The sequence below is a fragment of the Pleurodeles waltl genome, chromosome 1_2, assembly GCF_031143425.1.
Source record: "Pleurodeles waltl isolate 20211129_DDA chromosome 1_2, aPleWal1.hap1.20221129, whole genome shotgun sequence".
Classification (NCBI taxonomy): Eukaryota; Metazoa; Chordata; class Amphibia; order Caudata; family Salamandridae; genus Pleurodeles; species Pleurodeles waltl.
In genome coordinates this window covers 468231242-468255692 of record NC_090437.1, presented here as the reverse complement: position 1 = coordinate 468255692, position 24451 = coordinate 468231242, and the positions used below count along the sequence as shown (strand labels likewise).

Sequence of the window (24451 nt, the reverse complement as noted above, 5' to 3'; positions counted from 1 at the left end):
ACGCCCACAGCAACAGCCATTGCATTTCTCTTCCACGCAAAGGTCTGAATGTGACGGGGTTGTATGTACAAGATGGTGTTGAGCTGCAAATTGTGCTTTGATGCCACCTTGTAAATATGGCGCAGGGCATATCGCCACCGGAGTGTCTCCAGTGGCTCTAGGGGCTCATATATATATATATGTATATATATACCCCATGATATCTGAAAGGTACTGAGTCACCTGTGGTGTATGTGTTACCTACATAAGCCCCTTAGAGACCTCTGCAGATGTCACCCACTTCTTTACTGTCTTGTCAGCAAGTGTAAGCTATGTGTGGCACACTGTGGTGACAATGGTGTTGTGACAAAGTCTTTGTAAACGTGAAACGTCACAAACAACGGATGAGGAACAATGTTGATGTTCCCCACGCAAGCCTAACCACACTTGCCGGAACAACAAATGCCTTTATCTGTGCCTTAACCACGCATAAGCTGACCTACGCAAATGCGTGGTGAAGGCACAGAAAATGGCAGAGTGGATCAGGAGTGGGGCTGGGGCAGGTGTGGGGGGTAGTTGTTAGGGGTGGGGGTGGATTGAGGGCTTGGTTGGTGTGGTTGATTGGGCATATTAGGGGAAGGGGGTTGTGCTGTTATTGTTTTAGGTTTTAGGGGTGGGGGTGGAGTATGGTCTTGGGGTGGGTGGGGGGGCTGGGATGAATGTTATTTTTTAGGGCCGGGGCTGGGGGACCTTGGGTATTTTAGGTTAGGCGGTTGCACTATTTTTATTTTTGAAGTTTGAGGAGTTGGGTGGTATGAGGGCCTGGTGTGGTGGGGGATGGTATGACAAAACAAATACCGTTCCCACACATGCCTTCGCTAGCCATGCCTTTGCAGTGTAAAATCGTTATTAAGGCATGTGTGGTTCCAGCATGCATGGTTCCAACATGTAAAGAGGCATGCTATGTACATGAACAGCTGCCCTGAGACCTGTCATAGTAGACACCAATGGATTACTGTCCACCCATATTAATTCCCATGTCACACAATTCCATGCCAGCACATGCTGCCCCTTGAACTACATACAAACCATTCTCATTGCACAACCTTCCAACACACATGATGTCACCATCCTTTCTCCAATGACAGGTCATTTGTCAGTCAAAACCATCTTACATTGCATTCCACACTTCAGACTGACTCACACCAAACCCAGTATTTGCACCCATAACACTCAAGATGACACTTACTGGATACATCAGGGTATTCAAAATGGGTGACCTGTCCGACGGTGTAGGGTGCAGGTCTACCTGCAAAACATGGATTGAAAACATTTGTTAGTGTAATTTGACACGTCTAATAATTAACAACATTGTTTATTGTTAACCAGTTAGGCTGAGTGAGCATCCTAGTGGGAGAGCAGAGCAACTACCAAACACTGGTCATCAGTCACGCACACATACTCTCGGATAATGTGGGCCCACACACCTACAAACCATCACTGTCCCTAACACTCCTGTGGTGCTTCTCAGTGCTCCATTGCTACATGGCATTGTCATGCAGGTATCTGTTATCTCTACACCTCTGTGACCTTATGGGACTGCTTGAAATTGTATATTGCATCTGAGGGGCATGCAATGGTTGTTGCAGTGGCTGTCCCATTGTGACACCCATAGCATTTGCACCTGCCTTAGATGTTGTTGTCATGTCAAGGTGTTGAGGATTGACGTCATACATCCTTCAGTGACCTAATTAATGTGTGTGTGCCATCACAAGGCACACACATAAGCAGTGATGCAATGGGAGTATACCAATGTGAAGAAGTTGTACCAAGTTGCCCTATGCATGCATCACAACACTTTCTAATGGTTGTGCTGGGAAAAGGGTACATCTGCCCAGCAATGGCTCCATTTTTGTACACCTCACTTAGAGGCAAAAAGTGGCGCTGGGACTCATCATACAGGTAGCATACTGCATGACCACATCCATAAGCATTACATGAAGCACTCAACCATATCTGCAACTGTCTTCCACATGCAAAGCTACAAACTTTGCATGGTAATGTGAGACTTACCAACTGGTCCACCAATCTGAATTCCCAGAGGATCCAGCAGATCCTGCTCCCTTGTCACCATATCTGCCCATCAGGGTTTAAGCTGGTGGTCGTTCCTGCCACTGCCGAAAATTCTGTTGAGGTGGTGGTGCAGCCTCTGTGCCTCTGTGGGGTAGCCGAGGATCACATGGCCACCTAGTTCCAGCATCAATGGGAGGTAGTGCTGCACCAAACAGATGAACCCCACCAGCTCATCTGCAGACATACGGGGCATCCTCCCTTTACCACTCATACTGCTAGTTAAGTTCACCCAATTAACTATATTGAAAACACCTCACCTCAGCCCAACTACCCCCAAATAACCCAACAACTATTCTACACCAGTCGAACACCTCACAATACAGAGACTGATACAATACTAAAACACTACAAATTCTCAATTATAAAGACAAACAAAGACAAAAACTAGAAGAAACAGCACAAAAAACACTACTAACACTCCAAAAATCAGCAATCCAACCATCACACCAGCACCACACACCCTGCTACAGTCACAGACAAGTAGACTGTAAAGTGAAAGTGAAAGTTAACTCACCGTACACTGTTTGGAGGCAGAATGTTCTGGTCCATCACTTCCTGGGTCTGTGCATCACGTTTCCAATCATGTGTTGTTTGTCTTGACGCATTACAGTCATGTGTCGTATTTTCTCACCATTAGCACGAAGAGGCCTGTGGACGTGCGATAGATGCACAGAGGCTATGCGCCTATTAGCTTAAGGGTATTGGATGGCATATGCACATGCATGAAAATATTTCACGCATGACGACATTATGGCCCTCATTCTGACCTTGGCGGGCGGCGGAGGCCGCCCGCCAAAGTCCCGCCGTCAGGTTACCGTTCCGCGGTCGAAAGACCGCGGCGGTAATTCTGACTTTCCCGCTGGGCTGGCGGGCGGTCGCCTTCAGACCGCCAGCCAGCCCAGCGGGAAAGAGGCTTCCACGATGAAGCCGGCTCGGAATCGAGCCGGCGGAGTGGAAGCTGTGCGACGGGTGCAGTTGCACCCGTCGCGTATTTCACTGTCTGCGCAGCAGACAGTGAAATACATGTAGGGGCCCTCTTACGGGGGCCCCTGCAATGCCCATGCCAGTGGCATGGGCACTGCAGGGGCCCCCAGGGGCCCCGCGACCCCCCCTACCGCCATCCGGATCTCGGCGGTCCGACCGCCGGGATCTGGATGGCGGTAGGGGGGGTCGGAATCCCCACGGCGGTGCAGCAAGCTGCGCCGCCGCGGAGGATTCAATGGGGCCGCGGTACACTGGCGGGACCCCGCCAGTGGTGCCGGTCCGACCGCGGCTTTACCGCCGCGGTCGGAATCCCCATTGGAGCACCGCCGGCCTGTCGGCGGTGCTCCCGCGGTCCTCCGCCCTGGCGGTCAAAGACCGCCAGGGTCAGAATGACCACCTATGTGCCTTGAGTGAACCCTGAGTGACTTCACATATTACATGGGGTGTGCAACAATGGTGTATACGTGGTATGGCAACATGTGGGTGAATGTCCAGTACTGTAATTACGGTGACAATGGTATGTTGGACCTATGGGCTTGTTTGTGAGTCTGCTGCATGTGAATACTCAATACCTCATGAACATGTGCATGTGTAGCTACACTGGGTCCACATACATGTTGGCACATGTGCTGTGTGTGTATACATGTGTACGTATACTAATTTGGGGGTGGACTACATTGTTATGCCTGAGATACAGATATACACATACCTACAAAACCAATTGTGCTTGGTGGTCTATGTCCAACACGTGGTAAAGCATGTGACAGCCATGAAAGTTTCTACACACAGTACGCAGTGGACTTGAACTGCATTGAGATCACGTCAACCCTACCAATTTGCCTGTGTATGAGTGTCCACTCTGTGGTGTATTGTTAAAGTTCCCTTTATTTTGCTTTGCTGCAAGTGTGCCATTTGTGCCCGTATGCACCATAGTTGCAGGAGATGTTATGGACACATGTGTTGGGGAAGATTGGTATCTGCTGTGTGTATGTATGGACATGTGTTTTGTGATTTCTATCACATATGACGACAGTGGTGTGTTCATGGGATGTGAAACCTCACATTACTATCTCCCTGCATAGACACATATTACCATTTGACAAATGCATGTGTTGTCACATCAGTGCCACCTATGTTTCCGTATGTCGGAACACATGTGAAGCTCATTCTAGCAGTCACTGATATAGTGATACCTATGCCCTTACTTTTGTTCTAGGTTGCCTTTTGCTCTCAATCCTTACACATGTTTATGCCTGAGCCAATACAGTGGTACATGTGTGCAGACATATGTGGCATATGTGTGTATGCCATCAACTAGGCACCCATATTTGTCCACATCATGTTTGTATTGACTGTCACAAACCATGGCATACCTCTGTGTTACAGTGTTGCAGTCTGCCAGCCTACTCATCATCACAGTGTGAATTTCTCTAGCAACACAAACCCATGGTTTCATGTGAAGAGGAAAGTCTATGGAGCCTCAGTTTAATCACCCCCCTGTGCACATGCATCTGGCCCCTGACAATGTGATACGTTCATGTAGCTAGAGCAGTGGTGTGTGGGTTTATTAAGCAGAGAGCTAGACTCTTCATGTTTGCTACTCAGCAGTGTTATGCACACTCCCCAGCAGACAGACACATGCATAATTGTGGTCATACAGTCCAGGATCTCACATTTACCTCTGCCGTACTTGATGTCAGTTTTCCCCTCTCTTGTGCAACACTCGGGTCTTGCACATTTGGGACATGTGACATGTTTTGATTTCCTTAGCAGTTTCCTTGGGCAGCTTTTTGGGCGTCTATCTCTGTTGTGACTTCAATATTTGAAACATGCAGATGGTGTTGTCGGTCACAGCCTCCTGTCATGGCATGCAATGGGCAAATACCATAGTACGCTAGTGGCCATCATGACTTGGTGATAAACTGACCTGGCCACCCTCTCTGTACATGGGTGAAATGTTGACATGTAGTCATAGATGTGTTGTACAGTCAGTGCAGATCTATGTGTGCTCTTCTCCGTTTATTCCTGCACTACTGGTGAGGCATGTATTGCCACTCACATTGCTCCCATTCTTTAGTCTGTTTGCACTTTGTGCACACCTTCTACTGCAACATTGTCTATTCATGCATGGACATAATGCAAAATGTGACTCATGTACATGGAAGATGTTTACATCTCCTTCTCCTGCCTAATTGATAGGTATGGTTCCATTGATGGTATTTGTGAGTTGTCATGAGTTCCACACACACATGACATTACTCTTGCCGCACCATATGTGTCTCAATTTCACCTCTTGTGTTGTACTTGCTGGTATCTGTAAGCCGTCCATCCAGAAAGTCCATTGTACATGGGTTTGCATTTCTTCCAGCATGGCACAACCTAGGTAACTCTTACCATGACTGACTGATATTGAAGTGTCACATTATCTCAGTGCTGGTGAGTTCATTTGCCAATTGCAACATATGTGGGTAGGTCTACTCCCACTCAGTTTGGTGTTGTGTCTCAGACATATTTCAACAATGCTGGACAGAGTAGCACATACCACACCTGATTGCGATGTTGGAGGCCATAACATGTATGGGACTATTTGTTAATGTTGCTATCATGCACTTGTTCTGTCATGTGGGTGAAAATGAGTGGTGTTAATTGCTTTGTGCTGTGTGATGTAGTTGTAACAGTATACTAGATATACATACAGACATGTCAAGCATTGTTGATCCTGGCAAACCTGTTGCTACCTAGAACATACACCCATACATCAGTATGCACATGTTTGCCTAGAATTGCTTTAGCCATGTGTCAAGACAGCAGATTTATGTGACAAGTATACACCTTATATACATAGTGAATATTTGCAACTGTGCCTACATTCAACCCAGTTGTATAGGTGGTGGTGCTTTGTCCCAATAAATCCATGGATAGTGACAATGGCTCATGTGTTTGGATATTGATTCTGCACTCATAGCCATTTATGTAGTCAAGCCAACCAATTACACACTCCACAGCCAACGTGTGTGTGTCCTATGTGAGGTACAGTCCGCCATGTGCCAGGGTTGTGCACATTGGCAGTGCCAGGACACAATCCTATGGATACACTATGCAGGCTCAACATCGGACATTGGTTACAATCCCTGAGCATTTGCTGAGGGACCACAGTTCACAATGATGTTCCACCCTTGTCACACATGTTATCATGCAGGCAATGCTACTGTCACTAGTTGTGACAGCATTCTGTTCCTACATAACTTGAAATCCATTTGTTGAAAGCCCCTATCTCATGTGTGCCCCCCTTGAATTCATCCTGGTATGCATGGTGTTGTTGTGGTGAAAGGCCTAAGGTATTAGCACCTTGCCCACTTGATGGGACAATATATGTGGTGGTGCATGGATCTAGACCTTCAGGAGTCACATGCCCGCAAATTGGGTGTCACTGATATTTGAGATGGTGGCAATAGACCCACTTTTGTCACAAACATTGTTGCTACCATACTTGTCACCTTGGTGTTACTTACCAGCTCACTGAGGTTTGGTTCACATTCCAATGGTGTAGGTAGTGTAGAATGAGTAGACCAAGGAGGATCATGTGCAACGTGATTTATTTGTGCAATTTACAATGTGAAGTTCATTGTATTGTGACTATGTGTAGAAGTTCTCAACAATGTGATGTCCCCAACGAACTCCTGCAGCAGTGTTCTGTTGTTCCCCCTCCACATTATCTTCTCCATCATCATACTCGTCCTTACTGTGGACATCAACCTGTTAATCCCAGGGGACTTTTGTTGTGACACAGATGTGGTACAGGATTGCACAGGTCAAAATGATCTTGCAGACAAGTGGTGGAGCATACAAGAGGCTTCCTCCTGTCAGGGCCAGGTACTTGAATCTGGATTTCAGGAGGCCAAATGCCCTCTCCACCATATTGGGAGTTTTCCTGTGTCCCGCGTTGTAGGCCCGCTGTTTCACCATTGTGGGATTAGCAAATGGGGTCATCACCCATGGCTGGATGCCGTACCCTTGGTCAGCTGCAAAAGATAGAGAGGAGATGTGTTGGTAAGTGTTGGTAGTGTTTTGGAACATCCCATAGCAGCAGTACTTTTTAGTTGGAGTGGTGACACAGACTTGCTTGTGGTGTAGTGTATGTTCCTGTTCTTGTGAAATGGTTTCTTTGGACTGTGTTGATGGACATGACAAACGTGGGTAGTGGCTCAAGGGCCTGGGAACTTCTTATGTTGATCCCAAAAGTGATGGTAATGATTTAGGTAAATGTGTTGCGTAGTCCATATTTAAAGCAGTGTTCTATTCTTACATGGCATATACCACCTCCTAGCAGCACAATGGTGCCAGATGTTTTAACAGCATAGTTGCCCTACAAAGCCAAACTGTGCCATCCATGTTACCATGTGAAACTATGCATACAGTGTGACACTTTGTGGCAGATGATGGTTGTGCCAGCCATCAGGCGTACAAGAGTGTGTATACCACATTGGTAGGATGATGTCATTTGGTGCAGTTGACTCCCTTAGCTTCTATTACATTAATTCTGACAGACACTTTCTATACATGCACAGTGCAAGCATTGGGATGGGGCACAGATATTTTTCACATGGGTCCCTTCTTACGGTGCATTTAAGGTCAGGTTTCTCCTCTATACTCCTACTGCATCCTACAATGACATCCATGGATGTTAGTGTTTTTAACAGACTCAACACCGTGGTGGACTATTTCTGGTAGTAGCAACCGACATGGTGTTATTAACGGGCACTAATGGCTCATCTGAGGTGGCACTGGATTAGGTGCTGCCTCATTTCTCATGATTCAGCCCCATGGTCTGCAGAGGTAGATATTTTTTAATACATGTTTGTGGGACACAATACAGGAGAGAGGTGTATGTGCACACTACAGGTATGTCAGGTATGTGTAGCTGATATATACTTGGTTATGGCACCACCTGGGTGGCATTGGATTTAGGTTCTGACCGAGGTTTGCACACCATGGTTTATGTGGCACCGTGCCTATGTGTGACTTCCTCAACATGACCATAGCCTATGCCTGTGCACTTCTTTGTTTGGTGTGATGTGTGTGTGTGATCTGCATTTTGTTGTCAACCTGTGGACACTGTAGTGGTTTTTGAGCAGCTTCTGTATGCAAAAGGTACTTGGCTCCACCTGTCCACTCGTGGTTTGCCAGTCTGGGTGCTGGGGTGCTCTGTATATTTGGGTGTATGTGTTTGTGACATGCAATGTGTGCAGTGTAGTGTTGTCTCTTGCATATGTGTTGTTACCTGTACATCTCTGTGTACCTTCCCATGTGTATTTATTGTGGTGTTTGTCTTGTTTGTCCTCGATGGTTGGTATGTTGTGTAGTATGATTAGTATGGTGGCTTACCTACAAGTTGCCCATTGCCATATTGGTCATCCTGGAACCGCTGGTTGATGGTGCAATGGGGAAAGATGTATGCCTCATGGAAGCTGCCGGGATTTTTTGCAAGGATGTTGGTGAAGAGTCCTCAGTGGTCCACAATGGCCTTCACAGTGATGGAATGTGTGTGCTTGCAGTTCCTATATAGGTGCTCTGTTGCTGCAGGTGGCACCAGTTGCACTTGGGTACACTCCATTGCACCCAACACATGCAGAAACCCAGCATTTTGATAGAAACCTTGCTTGGTCTCCTGCTGCAGCTGCTGGGTGTTTGGGAAGCAATTGTGTTAGGGTGTGAGGCATAGGATTGCATCCAGAACCTTAGGTAGGAAGACGGAGAAGGATGAGTGGGAAACACCAGTCACTAGTGCCCCCATTGTCTGAAATGATCCAGAACCCATTATGTGGAGGACAGTGAGGAGTTTTGTCATAGATGGGATGTTATAGGGAGTTTGCAGCCGTGCCGTGATGTGTGGCACAATCTGGTGCAGCAGGTGTACGATGGACTCCTGGTTGAGTCTGAACATCCGGATTACATCTTGTTCCCTCATTTCAAAGATGGTTACGCGCTGTCTAAAGATCCTTTCCCTCCTTCTGCGCTGCCTTTGTGGCTGCTGTCATGGGGTTTGAGGTTGCTGCAGAGGTGGTAGTTGGATCTTCTGTCTTCACAGACGTCTGCGGCGTGTGCCAAGCTGGAGCAGTACCACTTCCATGTTGTCCTGGCAGTTTCCAAAGCTCCTTCTATGTTTTTTCCTTGAATGGTGGTGTGTGAGCCTCTTTTTAACGCCTGGTCTTACCAGGCATTAAAATTGGTGCTAATCAGACTTTGCGCCATTTTTTGAGTCCGCTTCCTTTGTTAGCGTAATTTTTGCATCGGGGGATAAATATGGCGCTAGAGGGTTAGCATTGTGTGTAGGAAGGGAACGCCTACCTTGCATCTCATTGATGCAAGGTGGTTTCATACATCCTAAACATGGTGCTTACTCCAATATTTTGACGCTAGGTGGGTCTAGCGTCAAAATATAAATATAGAGTTAGCTATGCCCCATTTTAGCGTCAACATTTTTCACGCTAAAACTGCGCAAGTCAAGTATAAATATGCACTTCAATACTTTTTAACCAAATGAGTGGTCTTAATGCAGTGAAATATCTTGCAAATCACAAGTAAAAGAGAAAAGCATCTTTCTGCAATACACAGAGATTTGACTTGTTGCGTCACAGGTGGTTTGCAGAAGCACGAGTGAGCAAACATTGCATTTGGCAATCTATAATTTTTTCTAGCTAGACAAAAAGGCATACTTTTTGCTAATATAAAACAGCACTGACGAAGGAGCTAGTGCAGCCTTACAAAATAGCTAATATAGCTACAAATAGAGAGTTGTGTACAAATTACCGTCAACCAACAGTTTATGTAATAAGCGCAAAATTATTTTTATATCATACACAATTTTTTTATTTCTCTTTTGCATTTCTCCATTTTGATTTAGGTGTTTCTTGTGGACCACATCCAAATGTCGACAACGCCTTCGCTATTGCAACAGGCAATGTGTTTAAAAGTAACGTGACATTCATTTGCCACTCCGGACGTCACCTAGTAGGGCCTCCAAACATCACGTGTCTTGCCAGTGGTCTATGGAGTAACCCTATCCCTTCCTGTGAAGGTAAATATAACCAGTGTAGTGTACATCTCGGTCTTTTATCATTTTAATAACTCACCGACTCTGTGATGGAACTTTTGCTGGTTAGATTTGAGAGACGGAAAAAATCCTTTCTGACTGGTTATGAGTGTGAAACAAGAAGTCCTCCTATTTTCAGAAGTGCTCCTTTTAATATATTGAACATGTAAACTCATCCTAGCCTGAAAATGGTTGGGAAGGCTACGAGACTGCTTTACTGAATTAAAAGGTCTTTGATTTTAACCTGAAGTTGGCCATCCTGGAATTCAATTGATGGAAGGGGGTGTAACCGGTCTCAGCAGGCTCTTCCACCTTTGTAGGCGAGTCAGAAGTGTAGAATGGATGAGCAGGTATGATGCCGATCGGGCGAAATGGCACACAAACCACCAGCACACTGAAATGGGGGTAAAAGTCTGCTTTAATACAACAGGTCTGGACAATTAACCTTGGAATTCTAGCCTTAAAAAACTAGAAACTCCTCACTGATACCTAAAACTTCCTAAAAATCCCACCCACACCCTCTACAAAACTTACCCCTCATCAATACCCCCTTTCCATCCCCACCTTGACCCAACCAAACCGGTACCCATCTGTCCTGCTGTCCACCTTCGGTAGTTACCCTTGCCTTTTCCTCCCTTTTGTTCCTTGTCAAAACTCCCTGACCTTTCAACTTTGTGCATCCGTACCCTTTCCCCCCAAAGCATGTCTGTAAAGACCCTGCCACACAGGAAAACCCGCAAGGTGTTTTCCTGCCCCACCTAAAGATACCCTGTTAACTCCAATCTCATAAATTCTCACCAAGCAATTCCGAGATCTTAATATGAAGCTCCAATAAATAGTGTTCATTACCCAAAAAGGATAGATGTGCTCCATCCTGCCTAAAAGGTCTGGGTCCCCATGAACAATTTCTCCATGCTGCAAAACTGAAAACCCCTCAACCTGACAAAAACTACGCATCTTTCTGTTCACCTTCTTCTGCTGCTTTTCAATACCCTTGAATGAATTTGCTCCCCTCCAAACTCTCCTACGAACTTAATCTGTCCAAACAATATGTGTCCCTGCCCATTTTTGTCTGATTCTCAATAAATCCATCTTCATGGCTTTTATAAGTCTGATACCTGATAAGGCTACTAAGTCATTTTCACCTAAATGCATCACTAGTAAATCAGGACCTACCCCTTGTTCTTATCACTTTGAAAGAAAATACAGCAATTCAACCTACCTCATACCACGTTTCCCAGTACAACAGATCCTAATTCTGGCCCCGTCCAAACCCAACTGCCATCCAAAATGTCTTGATGAAACCTGCTTTTCAGCCCACTGCACGAGCGAATGCCCCACTATCTAGTCTGAACAAACTGCTCTGTTAGGGCCAGCTACACAACCTGCAAGAGGCAGAAAACAGAAAACATTACTTTGATATGAGACTGATATAAACAACATTTCAACAAGCCTCAAACTGACTCGTCCTAACATAGCGCTTAAAATACTGAGACTTCCAACTCCCCAAATCCCTTATTGCCTTATCTGAGAACGCAGGTTGTCTAGCCACTGTAGCAGCCCCAATTCTAAAAGAAAGAGTACCACAAAAATGTGGATCCAACCCCAACTTTTTTATATGCATTTTAAGAACCGATAACAGTTGATGCGACCTCAATAGAGTACCATCTTGATGAACAAATACAAACCTAGAACTCTCTGGCAACATCCTGGCAAATGACTATCAACAGTACACCGGACCCTCAGGCAAATTCATCCCCTGCATCACCACCTCCCTACTCCTGACCAGCTGATCCACTTTTGAAGACCGTAACCACAAATAGACCACACCTTTGATTTCCCTGACATCCAAGCGTAAAATACCCTCCTTACCTTTTAAGCCCAACAGCTCTGAGACTCTAAATGCTCCATAAAAAAGCCATGACATGCATAAAGACATCAAACTCACCTCCCATGGGGAAAAACAAACATCTTTTAATACAAAAGCCATTTCCTTCAACAAATGCCACGTGATAGGGCATCTCTGATCACGCCATGTGCGCCCCTCCCTTGCCAAGCCAGCAGCAATCCTTCTACAGATTTCACCCTCCATCGGATCATAACCCCCAAAATACTTACCATAAAAAGAAATACCGGACAACTTACAGGATATACTTACTGCGGATAAAGCCAAATCAATCTGCTGCATAATTAAACAGACCGCATCCTCCCGCCTTTTCATTAGCAGCCAAAACCCTACCTGATCTTCTAACTGCCCCTGATTTAATGAATTCAGAGCAAGCCTGATCATAACTTTTCCGTATAGAAGGAGCTATAGACTGCTGAATCAGCTCCAGCATCCTTAAATTCCCATCTCCCATAATGCCCAAGGAACTGCTGTCTTCTGTGCGTCTGCTCCTGGTGCAAACCCACGGAATCTCCGCCACTGCGAACAAGATAGCACATCAGCAATATCATTATTAACGCCTGGGACATATCTGGCCTTGAACATTATATTAAACTTCAAACAAGTCAGTAAGAACAACCTCAACAGACTTAACACTTTTTCGTCCTTCGCTTTCTGAGAGTTGACCAGATTCACCACTGTCTGATTGGCAACATTGAAAACCACATTTCTGTTAGCTAATGTGTGACCCCAAATAGACAATGCCACAACTAACGGTAAAAGCTCCAAGAATGCAATACTATGGTGGGCCGCCTTCCATGCTGGCGGCCAAACCTCTGCAGCCCAATGCCCATCTCAAAAGAATCCAAAACCATGCGCACCTGCTGCATCAGAAAAAATCTGAACTTGCCAAAACCAATCCACATCCTCCGCCAACATTGTGACTCCATTGAAATCCTGTAGAAACAAAATCCACATCTTCAAATCTTCTCGAACACTGGCCTGAAGCCGAATGTGATGGTGAGGCAAAACTGCACCACGAATATCAAAACCCAGCCTTCTACAGAAAGCTCTACCAACTCTTACAGCCTTGCAGGCAAAATTTAAATGCTCAATTAAACATTGGACCTGCCTCAACTCCAACTTAGGTCTTTGAACCGCCTCTTCCAACAACCCAATCAATAACTGTACCTTATCACTAGGCAAACGTACTTCCATTTTCTCGGAAACCAATTCTATACCTAGAAAGTTAAAACTGGTTGTGGGTCCTTCTGTTTTTTCAGGCGCTAAAGGGACACCCATTTCAAGCATAGCTTTTTGAAAATCCAACAGCGCTGCTTCACAATCACCTGAATCAGATGCACCCGCCAAAAAGAAATCATCCAAGTAATGAGTTACCAATCTATGACCGGTTCATGCCTGAAAAAAACACTACAAATAGGAACTGAACATTTCAAACAATGAGCACGAAACCGAGCACCCATAGGCAACATTCTGTCTGCATAAATGGCAATGGCACCATCAAACTGCATACCCAGCAAAGAAAAATCATCTGGATGCACCAGAAGGAGCCTAAAAGCAGACTGAATATCAGATTTTGGCATTTTTGCCCCTACACCACACCGTCTCACCAATGCAATTGCCTCATCCACTGACGCATAATGCACCACGGAATCTTCCAGGGCAATAAAATCATTAATGGATGCTCCAACCGGCCAAGACAAGTGATGAATCAGCCAAAATTCACCTTGTTGTTTCTTTGGCACCACACCCAAAGGGGAAATCGTCAAGTTTTGTAATGGCCAGCAGTCAGATGGGCCTACAATTCTACCCATATCGAGCTCTTTTCGCAATTAGGCCCTTACCACATCTGGTTGATCCAGCGCCGACTTCAAATTTCTTGCCACCTCCGAATTTGTGGCCCTTGATAACAAAGTCTAAAAGCAACCGAAAATCCCCACCATAGAATTTTCGCATCAGACTCCTTTGGATAACCTTGCAACCACCACTGCAGTACATCTGATAGGCGTAGGGCTCTTTACCTGCCACCTGCTGCATATTGCCCCTGTCACGAACTCTTCCCTGCGAACCTTGCCAACCCCAGTGCATGCCCCCAAAACATTGGAAAATGGGATGTCTACCTTCACAACTTGAGCAGTCATGCCTGAATTTACACTGCTGCCTTGTACACACTCCGCTGTTACAGGACCAACACGCTCCATTTTGCGGCAACTGACCTCATGAAGCATTCCCTACCCCATTCTGGGTGGGACGACCCTGAAAAGGCTTGTATTGTAAAGGCAAACCGCTAGCTGTATGCATGACTGGTGCGTTCCGTGCTGTCCTCAACCACTACATTCATAATTCGTTATCAATCTCTCCCCATTCTTTATCCGGGTACACCGCCATTCTTGCCCGAAATTCCTCGTCATATCTGAACCAGCCATAACCACCATAATCCGTTTGAGCCTGCCGAAGAATATCCATATATTTAAATAAAGCCACACACCTGTCTGGATAGCGCTCACAATAAACACTGGCATGAGGGCAGAAATGGATTAGATAACCTCGCTATGGATTACGTAATGAGCATCGTGGGGCACCTTCTGGAAACGCAATCAAGAAGAGGAAACTTGCTTTAGAATAACTTTTAGTTATTTCTGAGCCCTCTAAAAAAAAAGCTACCAAATATGTTCCTGTGTTTCCCTCTTTTATAGAAACAGATGGAGAGCTCTAGCAAGAACCAAAGCAATATTTTTTAGTCTCTTTTTCTCTTTCTTTCACTTTCTGTCGCTCTTCCTCTCTCTTTTCCCTCTCTCTTCGTCTCTCTCTCCCATCACTGTCTTTTTCCTCTCTCTCACTTCTCTTTCTCCTTTCCACACCCTCCCCTCCCCTCTCCCATTTCTCTCTTTTCCTTTTCCCCCTTCCGTTTTTGTCCATCTCCCACCCCTCTTTCTTTCTTTCTTTCTTTCTTTCTTTCTTTCTTTCTTTCTTTCTTTCTTTCTTCCTTTCTTTCTTTCTTTCTTTCTTTCTTTCTTTCTTTCTTTCTTTCTTTCTTTCTTTCTTTCTTTCTTTCCTTCCTGATTCTCTCTTTCCCTTCCCTTGCATCCTTCCCAGGCCCTCTTTCTTTATTCTTTCTCAGTTTATCTCTTTGCTCCCCATGTCTATCTCTCTCTCTTTCCGTCTGTTTCTCTCACTTTTTCCTGTCCTCTCACGTCTCTCTCTCACCATCCTATTTTCCTTCTTCTTTCTCTCCCATTTTTACCTCTCTTTTCTTCTTTCTCCCTTCTCTCCCTGTCCCTCCACCGACTTTCTCTTTTTCTTGCTGATACTCTCTGTCTCACTCCCTACTCCCCCCTTTACGCCAATAATTTTTATTCCATCCCATCTCTACTCTCTAGTAGCTCACCGTGTTCAGCCCTCCAGTGAACCTAACTACAATATGCACTGTCACGTTTCACTTCTTGTCATGAATATACAGAAATGAATGATTAGATTTAGTTTTTTAATGAGTACTCTGTTGTTTGTGATTTTATTCCGCTAGATACTCTGTGTGAAGCTCCAGCAGCTTTGACGAATGGGCTGGTGGCACGTGGCAACTTGACTGCTGGAAGCAGGGTGGAGTTCAGCTGCTATGATGGCTACAGCTTGGAAGGGGAAGCTAAAGCAGAGTGCATGGACAATGGATCTTGGAGCCACCCCCCACCATGGTGCAAACGTGTGTAATTAGTTTACCTCCAATTAATAACTTTTAAAATAGCGTCTTGGCCATGCTTTGAATTGAGGTTCCTTGTTTTTTTAAATAAACCACATTTAGAAAGGGGCTATCTCTACTGTTGTGCACACCAACACCAGACCTGCCAAGTACCAAGCATCTGGGGTATACTAATGCATTTTAGTGCTGGTGGCAGTATCGCCACACTAAAATGCATTAGTCATGCATACAGAGCTCCTTCCCACACTGTGGTGATCAATAAGGTGCTCTGGTTTTATAAAAGCCGCCCATGTGTTGCTTGCTATGCACTGTTGGGGCACTCTGCCTGCCCAGAAATTCACATATTAATTGTCTCCTGGCTGGGCATGGGAGAACACCAGGAATTGTTTTGTTTTTCCTTACTTCAACTTCCCAGACTAGTGGACCAGTGGTGCTCGCGACCCCGTGGTTAGTAACTATCATATCTTGAAATGGCTATGACTTTTGTATGACCATTTGGGGTGTAGGGGTGATTTTATCCCCCTTTCCTCACCCCATTTTTTAAATATTCTTTAATCCTATCTGGTGCACCTTGAAATAAAGGTTGAGTATGGTACTACTTGAGATAGGTACATTATGTGATTGAGGGCTTTGTTTGTGTTTAGACCCCCCTTTGTTGGTTTTTGTTATGTGTTTCTCCTCCCTCTTGCTCCATTCTTCACGTTGGCTCACTTGGGAATGTGATAGCATTGCCCTATAATGAAGCATACCACTATTAGTGGGTGAGGGCAGTTTTTCATAAACTGATGGTTTGCTTTTCGAGCCGGCGGGACCACGTTGGAGGTTCCCACTCCTTATCCTTGTCCTGTGTGTGTTAGTGTAGTAACTATCAGAGTCTGAAAATAGCAGAAAGTGGCAGTGGGAGGACTTCACTGTTCAGAGAAAGGGTTTAGAGGGCGGTGGCAGCAGCAGTCCACATTTTTCTCAAGGTCAGCCAACATAACAGAACAGTACTCACCCAATTAACAGATACCGATGCGAACACTCAGTTCTGGCTTTCACAAGGTTTCTACCTTAACAAAACTTTGGGCCAGATTTACTAAAAAGTGGCACAGTGCTGTGCTGTGTCACTTTAGAAATGCACAGATGTGCTGTATTCACTAAAATAAAGCGCACCCCTGTGTTTCCCTTGCACTTGTGCTAAATTTAGCTGCCAGCACCAATGCAGGCATCTTTGCACCATAGTGTAAAGGTGTCTGTGTTGGGGAATTGATTGTTTATGTGCAGGTAGATGTCCCTTCCTGTGCATAACCAATCTACAATTGCAATTTGGCACTTCTATGTCTGCTGCAGAATGCAGGACACATGGAAAAAGCAAAGACGAGGCGCAATAAAGGTATTCCTCCTTGTTGTGCCATGCTAACACCACTCCTGGGGTGACGTTAGTTTTTGGTACTGCCACTGATTTCAGACTTGTTGTAAATCTGGGACAGCGTAAAAGGCAATGGGTGTTGTGGTGGAACACCTACAGCAACATCCATTGCACACTCCTCTGATGCAGAAAACTGCATCAGGGGGGCGCAAATTTACATGGTGGAGTAAGTCCACAAAAAGTGGCTTAGTGCTGCCCTGTATATGTGGTGGACTGCACAGTTCCTCTGGAGTGTCACAAAAAAATGGCGCAAGGGCCTTGTACATCTGGCCCTTTGTCTCTAATCTGTGGAGGATTGAAATATGCATGCTTGCGATGAAATGGCAGTGTTCATTTATGGCACAGCCCGCTAAACTCATTTCACTAGACACAGCCTCATAAGGAGGAAGTGCACACGTGATTTGTTTGTGCGTCCTCCTGGCACAGGTCCTGTCACCTACCCTTGTCCTGTGTTGTTGAGTTATGTACAAAATGCTTCATAGTAAAAACACAGGAGTCGATGCACGCACTAGATGCCAGAATTAATAATAAGCAATTTATTCATTTTCGGTACCAGCCGAGCAACCTCTGACAACAAAGCTCCTGTCCTTCGAAATAATTGCTGCCACATTTCCGCTCACAGTGTGACATTTTTGTAGTGTCAATATGCATGTTTGGCTTTCTCATACATGTTTGTCACATTACGTTAACATTTTCACAAATAGTTAGCTCTGAGTTCACCAATTCTTACAGTGCTAGGATTTTAGAGGCACACAGAGCTGTGATTTTGGGATTCTGACCCCTTGTACCTGGTTTAGATTTTGCCTTGCAGAGAAGTAACGTGTCACCTTCCTCATTTTGTGCCCCATGGGGGCCAAGAGGTGATCACGTTATTGAGTATATCATGGTTCCAGGTGTCAGAATAAAGAACACATTGAGCATTTTTACAGCCTAATCCGCAACTCTCCTGGTAACATTTAAACCGCCCGCCCCAGCTCACTGCTAAAGGGTGTCCCCTCACTGCAGTCAAGTGTTCACAGTATTAAATGTTTGGGTCATCTGCAATATCTTCTACTGAACAAGGAAACTCTGAGCCACCTCTATGAAGGAACCTGAACACTCATGCCTGTGCTAGGTGTTCAATGGTCACTGCCTCTAAATACATCTCTGCTGATCCTCTTCACTCTTGTTTTGTGGCACCAAGGGCAGATAACAGGAAGGAGATGATATATGAGATATGCAAATAGAGTGTTCCACAGTGATGTGGGAAAAACAGAATTGTAAGTGTTTTATAGAGTGAGGCACTGCAGCTGAAGGGGATGTGAGGAAGGGAACCAGAGGGATTAAAACTCTCCAAAGGCCGCTATTCCTTCACCCACACTGAAACATCTTTAGTTCTAATGCATAACAGCTAAATCATTGTCAGTAGCATGGATCCGATACTGCTAACTAGCATTAGCAACACCCATAGGTCTGGGTTTTTTCAGGTGAATGTTTTTTGTTGTATGAAATGTCTGAATGTAGTTACAGACAACTCAGAGTCACCCAAATATTGGTCATTGCTTTGATTTACTTGTGAGAAAGTGTTACTCAAGAGCCACACATTTGACAGTAGAATGTCACTCATAGGCAGCTATGTAACTCATGACGCATGTGTTTGTGCTTTATATATTACGTTCAGTAATGAGTCAACGATCATAATGAATCTGGATGATGCAGATTGGGAACACATCGTTGGCTAAACTCACAAAAGTTTGCCTGTATATACAGACCTGTCAACCCACACATTGCCATCGTGACTTAATCAATATCGCTACCCAGTTAGTAGCCGATATCACTTAATGGAACATAGGGTGAGCCGGAGAAGTACATTTGTACAGCCAATGTCCATTACTGGCTTTAAAATCTTACCAGGGCATCAGAGGCAGCCTCCAGAAGACTCTTCTTTTTCATGTTTTTGAAGGAGGAGAGGGGTGAAGGATTTGAAGTCTCTCACAGGCAGTGCTCCAACAAAGCCCCCTGCCCTCAAAGACCCCACCCTCTCCACACATGTTGAAAATAGTTTAGAAGTTGTCAAGTCTGTGTATACATGTGAGGGGAAATTTTCCCTTTTCAAGTGTATAACTGCATTTTCAAGCCCACAGGCTATGAATCAAGGTCTGGATATGCAGAAGTGAGACCCAGGCAGCAAGTGCAAATCCAATACATATTTCTAGACTAGCTCTTGCACATTAGAGCAGTGGGCACACACTAGCGATTTTACTAAACTTTGGCTTGTATGCACCATGCACCATGTAGGAGTAGGGACGGGGGTCTACTCATGCCAGCAGGCCTTCCTCCTTCACTCAGATCACCCATGGATTTGATACATATAGGCTGTAATAAGTCTGTACATGGCAGTACAGGGAAGTACTTGTTTACTACTATGCTCTGCTCACATCTTACACAAGCAGTGGAATAACTGGGGTTTGTAAAGTACATTTTTGCACACTGTCAGCATTGTGCATGCCACTGTATCAGTCCTATACAAAAGCAGCACTGAGATGTTGTAATGGGATTTATGCAGTGGCATAGCAAGAAAGCAAAGGGCTCTAATTTAAGCAAGAATAATGCCACCTGATGACAGTTGGGTGGTTAAATATAGAGGTAATTGGGGTGTAGTGGATCCCAAAGACCCATTTTCCTTGGTGCTCTGCACCTGCTGCAATATTGATAGCCACATTCTTGAATATGTGGGAGGTGCACCTCCTATAAGAAACAAAGAGTGCAATAAGATCTGTGCCTTTTCTAATTCTGATCTTATGCCAAAAATGATTTCCCATAATCCATGTGTACAGAAATTGACATCACTAGATTTACTGTCATCCTTTTGTCCAAAAAAGTGACAACACTGTATTTCCCATCATCTATCTGCATGGGATGTGGCAACACTAGTTTCCACCAAAACCATCTTTAAAAGAATAAGACAAGCAGGAAGCCTTAATTTCCCATCATCATTTTGCACAGGAAGTGACATAAACGGATTTATATTCATCCTTCTGTGCAGGAAGTGACATCACTGCATGTTCCATCATCCATCTGCACCAGAAGTTACATCACTGGTTTCCCACCGAAACTGTCATTAGGAAGTGACATCAGTGCATTCTCCATCATCCATCTGCATTTCTCTTCATTCTTTTGCACTTGAAGTATGTCACTCAATTTCCTATTATCCATCTGAACAGGAAGATCCAACAGCACATTGACAACACCAAGCCTGCTTTATCACTTACTCCTACCCCTTCTTGTAAAATCCTGCAATGATTAGCATTCAAAGTCTTATCTCTCCCAGATCTTGCTGATACATTCAGCTCCCTCAGAACTGCTTCCTTTGAAGATGTTGTCCTATACTTGACCTTTTTCAAAGTCTCTCACGGGATGCTCTCTAATTCCTAATTACTATTGTCAATGCCTCCTTAAATCAAGCCATCTTCTCAGAGACCTCATGACAGGCCAGATGCTTCCACCTCCTAAAGAAGTGCACATTCATCAACTACAGAGCCATCACTCACCAACCATTCATTGGCCAAATCATTGAAAAACCAGCCTATGTTAAACTCCAGCATCACATCAATACTAACCATCTCCTGCATGACTAACAGTCTTGCTTCAGATCATGGTGCACCACAGAACCGACTAGCTCACACATCATAGATGCTGTCCTCTTGACCACAGATGAAGATGACCCCTGCCTCCTGATATTGCTGGACCTCTCAGCTGCCTTTGACACTGTTGACCATCCCACTCGCATAACCCACCCTATACTGTTAATTGGGATTTACTGGTACTGTCCTTCACCTCTTATTTTTTTAACAGACAGCAGTTTGTTCACATGGGCAACTCAAGGTCATAAATGATTCCTGTCACCTGTGGGGTTCCATAGGATTCTATACTGTCTCCTGTCATCTTTAACATTTATATGATGCCACTTGGTACTCTACTAACGCCATCAAAATTCACCTATATATTGGTGAGACACACCTCTACTTGCAAGTCTCCTCAGATATCAAACACCTCAAACATTGCCTGCACATCATGCATTCCTGGGTGTCCAGCTTAACCCAATCAAGACAGAATTGTTGTTATTTGCCAAGAACCACAAGCAAGAAACAGTAAAAACCTGACTTAGTGACTTGAATCTTGATGGTTTCTAAACTCAACTTTCACTTAGTGCTACATCTCTTGGATTCACCATGGGCACCAATCTCACCCTCATAGAGCAGATTGTCAAAAAAGCAAGATGGTCTGGTACCAGGTCTCTCTCTTCTAAAGAAACTCAAACAATTTCTTCCAGAAAGTGCCTTCAGAACTACGGTTAAATCCCTTGTGCTCTCTAATAGGTATGGTGGTAATGACTTGCTATATGGCCTCCCAGATTCCACACTGGCACCCCTTCAGGGAATCCTACATGCTGCAGCATGTTCCATCCAGAGACTGAAGTAATATGATCAGATCACTCCTATCCTGATGGAACTCTATTAGTTCCCCTTGTTAGTTTACCTCATCTTCAAAACCAGATGCATCATTTACAAAGCCATAGCAACCAGGACCCTCGGTTATGCAGGCAAGCTCACCATCTCTAGTGGTTCTTCGCAAACAGTATCCAGGATACCACCAGACTGAAGACTTACAAGAAATAGAAAGACCAAGACAGCAGAACATTTCTATCTCTGCTCACAGGATCTGGAACAACAACTCCATATCCATCAATTTTGCCTCAACACTGACTCAATTTAAGTAAGAGTTGAAGACACACTAACTTAAAGAGCACTGCAACACAATGCATTAACCAATTACAACGTTGTTTCATCTCCTATTAATGACTTAAATTTTGTATTTGACCATGTACAGTGCTCTGCTACCTTTTAGCTAGGGATGCACTATAGAAATACCATCTACATACATATATACATACATACATAGAAAGTGCACATTTTTTTCCACTGAACTTTTGGGGGACATACAGATGGGGGGGGAGGAGATACAGCCCAAAAAACTTTTCGTGCATGCATAGATGTGTTTGTTAGTCTGTCTTAACTGCCTTTTGACCCCACCTGTACAAAAAGTAGGTGTTGAAAATGTATTTGTGGATCCGCCCTTTTGCTAGTACACCCTGTACTGGCTATTGTATAAAGGAGTTCATGAACTCTAAGTAGCACTTTTACTAATATTCTTGCACAATGCGATGTGTCAACCAAGTTGCTGTGCTGCATTGCATTAGGGGGAGGGAGAATAATCAAGCCATATCTACTAACATATGGTGCAGCTGCCCTCTTCTCCAGCAGTAGTGCATATTTAGGCTGCCTAGTGACACACACACGCACACCTTTGCATCTCAGTGCCCAGGGGTGTGCATGCTGTCTAACATAGGTTTTATACTGGAAGGATAACCTTCCAGTACAAAATACTGAGCTTAAACAAATTTTAAAGCATTGAACATATACACTATTTAGAAATTTAAAAAATTCCCCAAATTAATGGCTGCCTCTATGAGGCATTATTTTTTTAGCACAACGCCTTATCTACCCATCTTAGTGGACGGGGTTTTGCATAAAATAAACATGGATGGTAGTGTGGGAAACTCTCATATACAACCCATTTGATGCTCCCTCATTGCAAAGTTGCCCAAAGTAGTGCAAAGCGTTGTTTGTATTACTTTCCAGCACAAATATTATTGGGCTGTTCAGTCTTTAAATGTGTGTACTAAGGGAGAACCATGTTTTACTGTCTTAAATGTTGAGATGAGCTTTATTATGCATGTTTATTGCTAAGTCTGGTTTTTGAACTGTTGCATCTTACTTTACAGAAGATCAATAATGGGTGATTTAGTATAACCATAGCTGGAGCATTCACAATACCAGGGTTGAAAGGCTCTTATATGTTTAGGATACAGAGTTATAAAGTTACATTACTGCAAACAATCTTAGCAGTTATGTCCCAACTCAAGGCCAGTTACTTCACCTGTTGGCGCTCATACCATTTTCATCCTGATTCTAGCATGAAGCGATGGAGTGGACTGGTGGAAATGCAAATGTCTTACACCTTCATACTGCAATCAGAATAAAGAAAGCTCAGGACTATTACATAACGACTGGTTTTAACTACTACAGTTTTCATTATAGTGTAAAGATAGTGGTGTGTTTGTTTAGGTCAATTTACTGAATGGGAAAACAAGTCTAAACCCCGGCACTGTCATAAAGCTATTTGCTCATTGTTCGTAGGAAAGTTGAATAACTATGATCATTACTATGTGATAACAACATTCAAGAGAAATCTCTTCATTATTTATCCACAGCAAATCCTTGTCCAGTGCCTTTTATCATCCCTGAGTATGCTGTTGTATCTGAAACCGAATTTTTTGTTGGCCAGAACGTGTCCATTAATTGCCAAAAGGGCTATCAACTCCGTGGAGATGCTGTAATGACCTGCAATCCCGAAGAGACCTGGACACAGACAAGCGCCAAGTGTGAAAGTATGTACAACTACAAAGAAGGTGGGGGGGTACCTTTTTCTGCATTGTCTCCTCTTAGAAAAAGAGGGGCATATTTGCTAGAAGGTGGTGTAGCATGGCGCTGTACCAAAAATAGCAGCACCATGCTGAGTCACTTTAGAAACGCAGGGACGCACTGTATTTACAAAAATATGGCACAACCCTGTTTTTCCCCTTGCGCTGGTGCTAAATGTAGCTGCCTAGCGCAAACGCAAGCATTCTAGCACCATACTGAAAATGTGTCTGTGTTGAAGGGAATAATTGTTAATGTGCACAACGGTGTGCCTTCCTGCACATAAACAATCTACTGTTGCGATTTGGAACGTTTATGTGTGCTGCAGAATGCACTACTCATAGAAGTAGCAAACCGTCATTATTTAATGATTGTTTATGTGCAGGAAGGGACACCTTCCTACACATAAACAATCATTAATGGCCTTTTGCTCTTTCTAAGTGCGCTACAGAATGCAGCACACATAGAAAAAGCAAAAACAAGGAGAAATAAAAGTATTTATCCTCGTTCTGCCATTCTAACGCCACCCCTGGGGTAGCAATCGTTGTTGGCACTGCCTCAGATTTACAATTTCTCATAAATCTGGGGCAGTTTCAAAAAGTAATGGGTGTTCCGGTGGAACGCTCACAGCAGCATTCATTGCATGACTCAGAAAACTGCATTGGGGGGCATATTTACAAGGCAGCGTTAAGCCATAAAAAGAGGCCTAGCGCCCCCTTTTAATTATGGC

At 44.4% G+C, this 24451-nt stretch overlaps 1 protein-coding gene across 2 annotated transcripts in view; it reads left to right on the top strand.

Moving 5' to 3' along the window:
- Nucleotides 1-24451, top strand: part of SVEP1 (sushi, von Willebrand factor type A, EGF and pentraxin domain containing 1) — an 881565-nt gene that overhangs the window by 804154 nt on the left and 52960 nt on the right. For both annotated transcript variants that reach the window (XM_069240886.1, XM_069240895.1), the window contains 3 exons: nt 10001-10174; nt 15619-15792; nt 23514-23690. In XM_069240886.1, coding sequence (XP_069096987.1) covers nt 10001-10174; nt 15619-15792; nt 23514-23690 — 525 coding nt within the window. The remainder of the gene's footprint in view (nt 1-10000; nt 10175-15618; nt 15793-23513; nt 23691-24451) is intronic.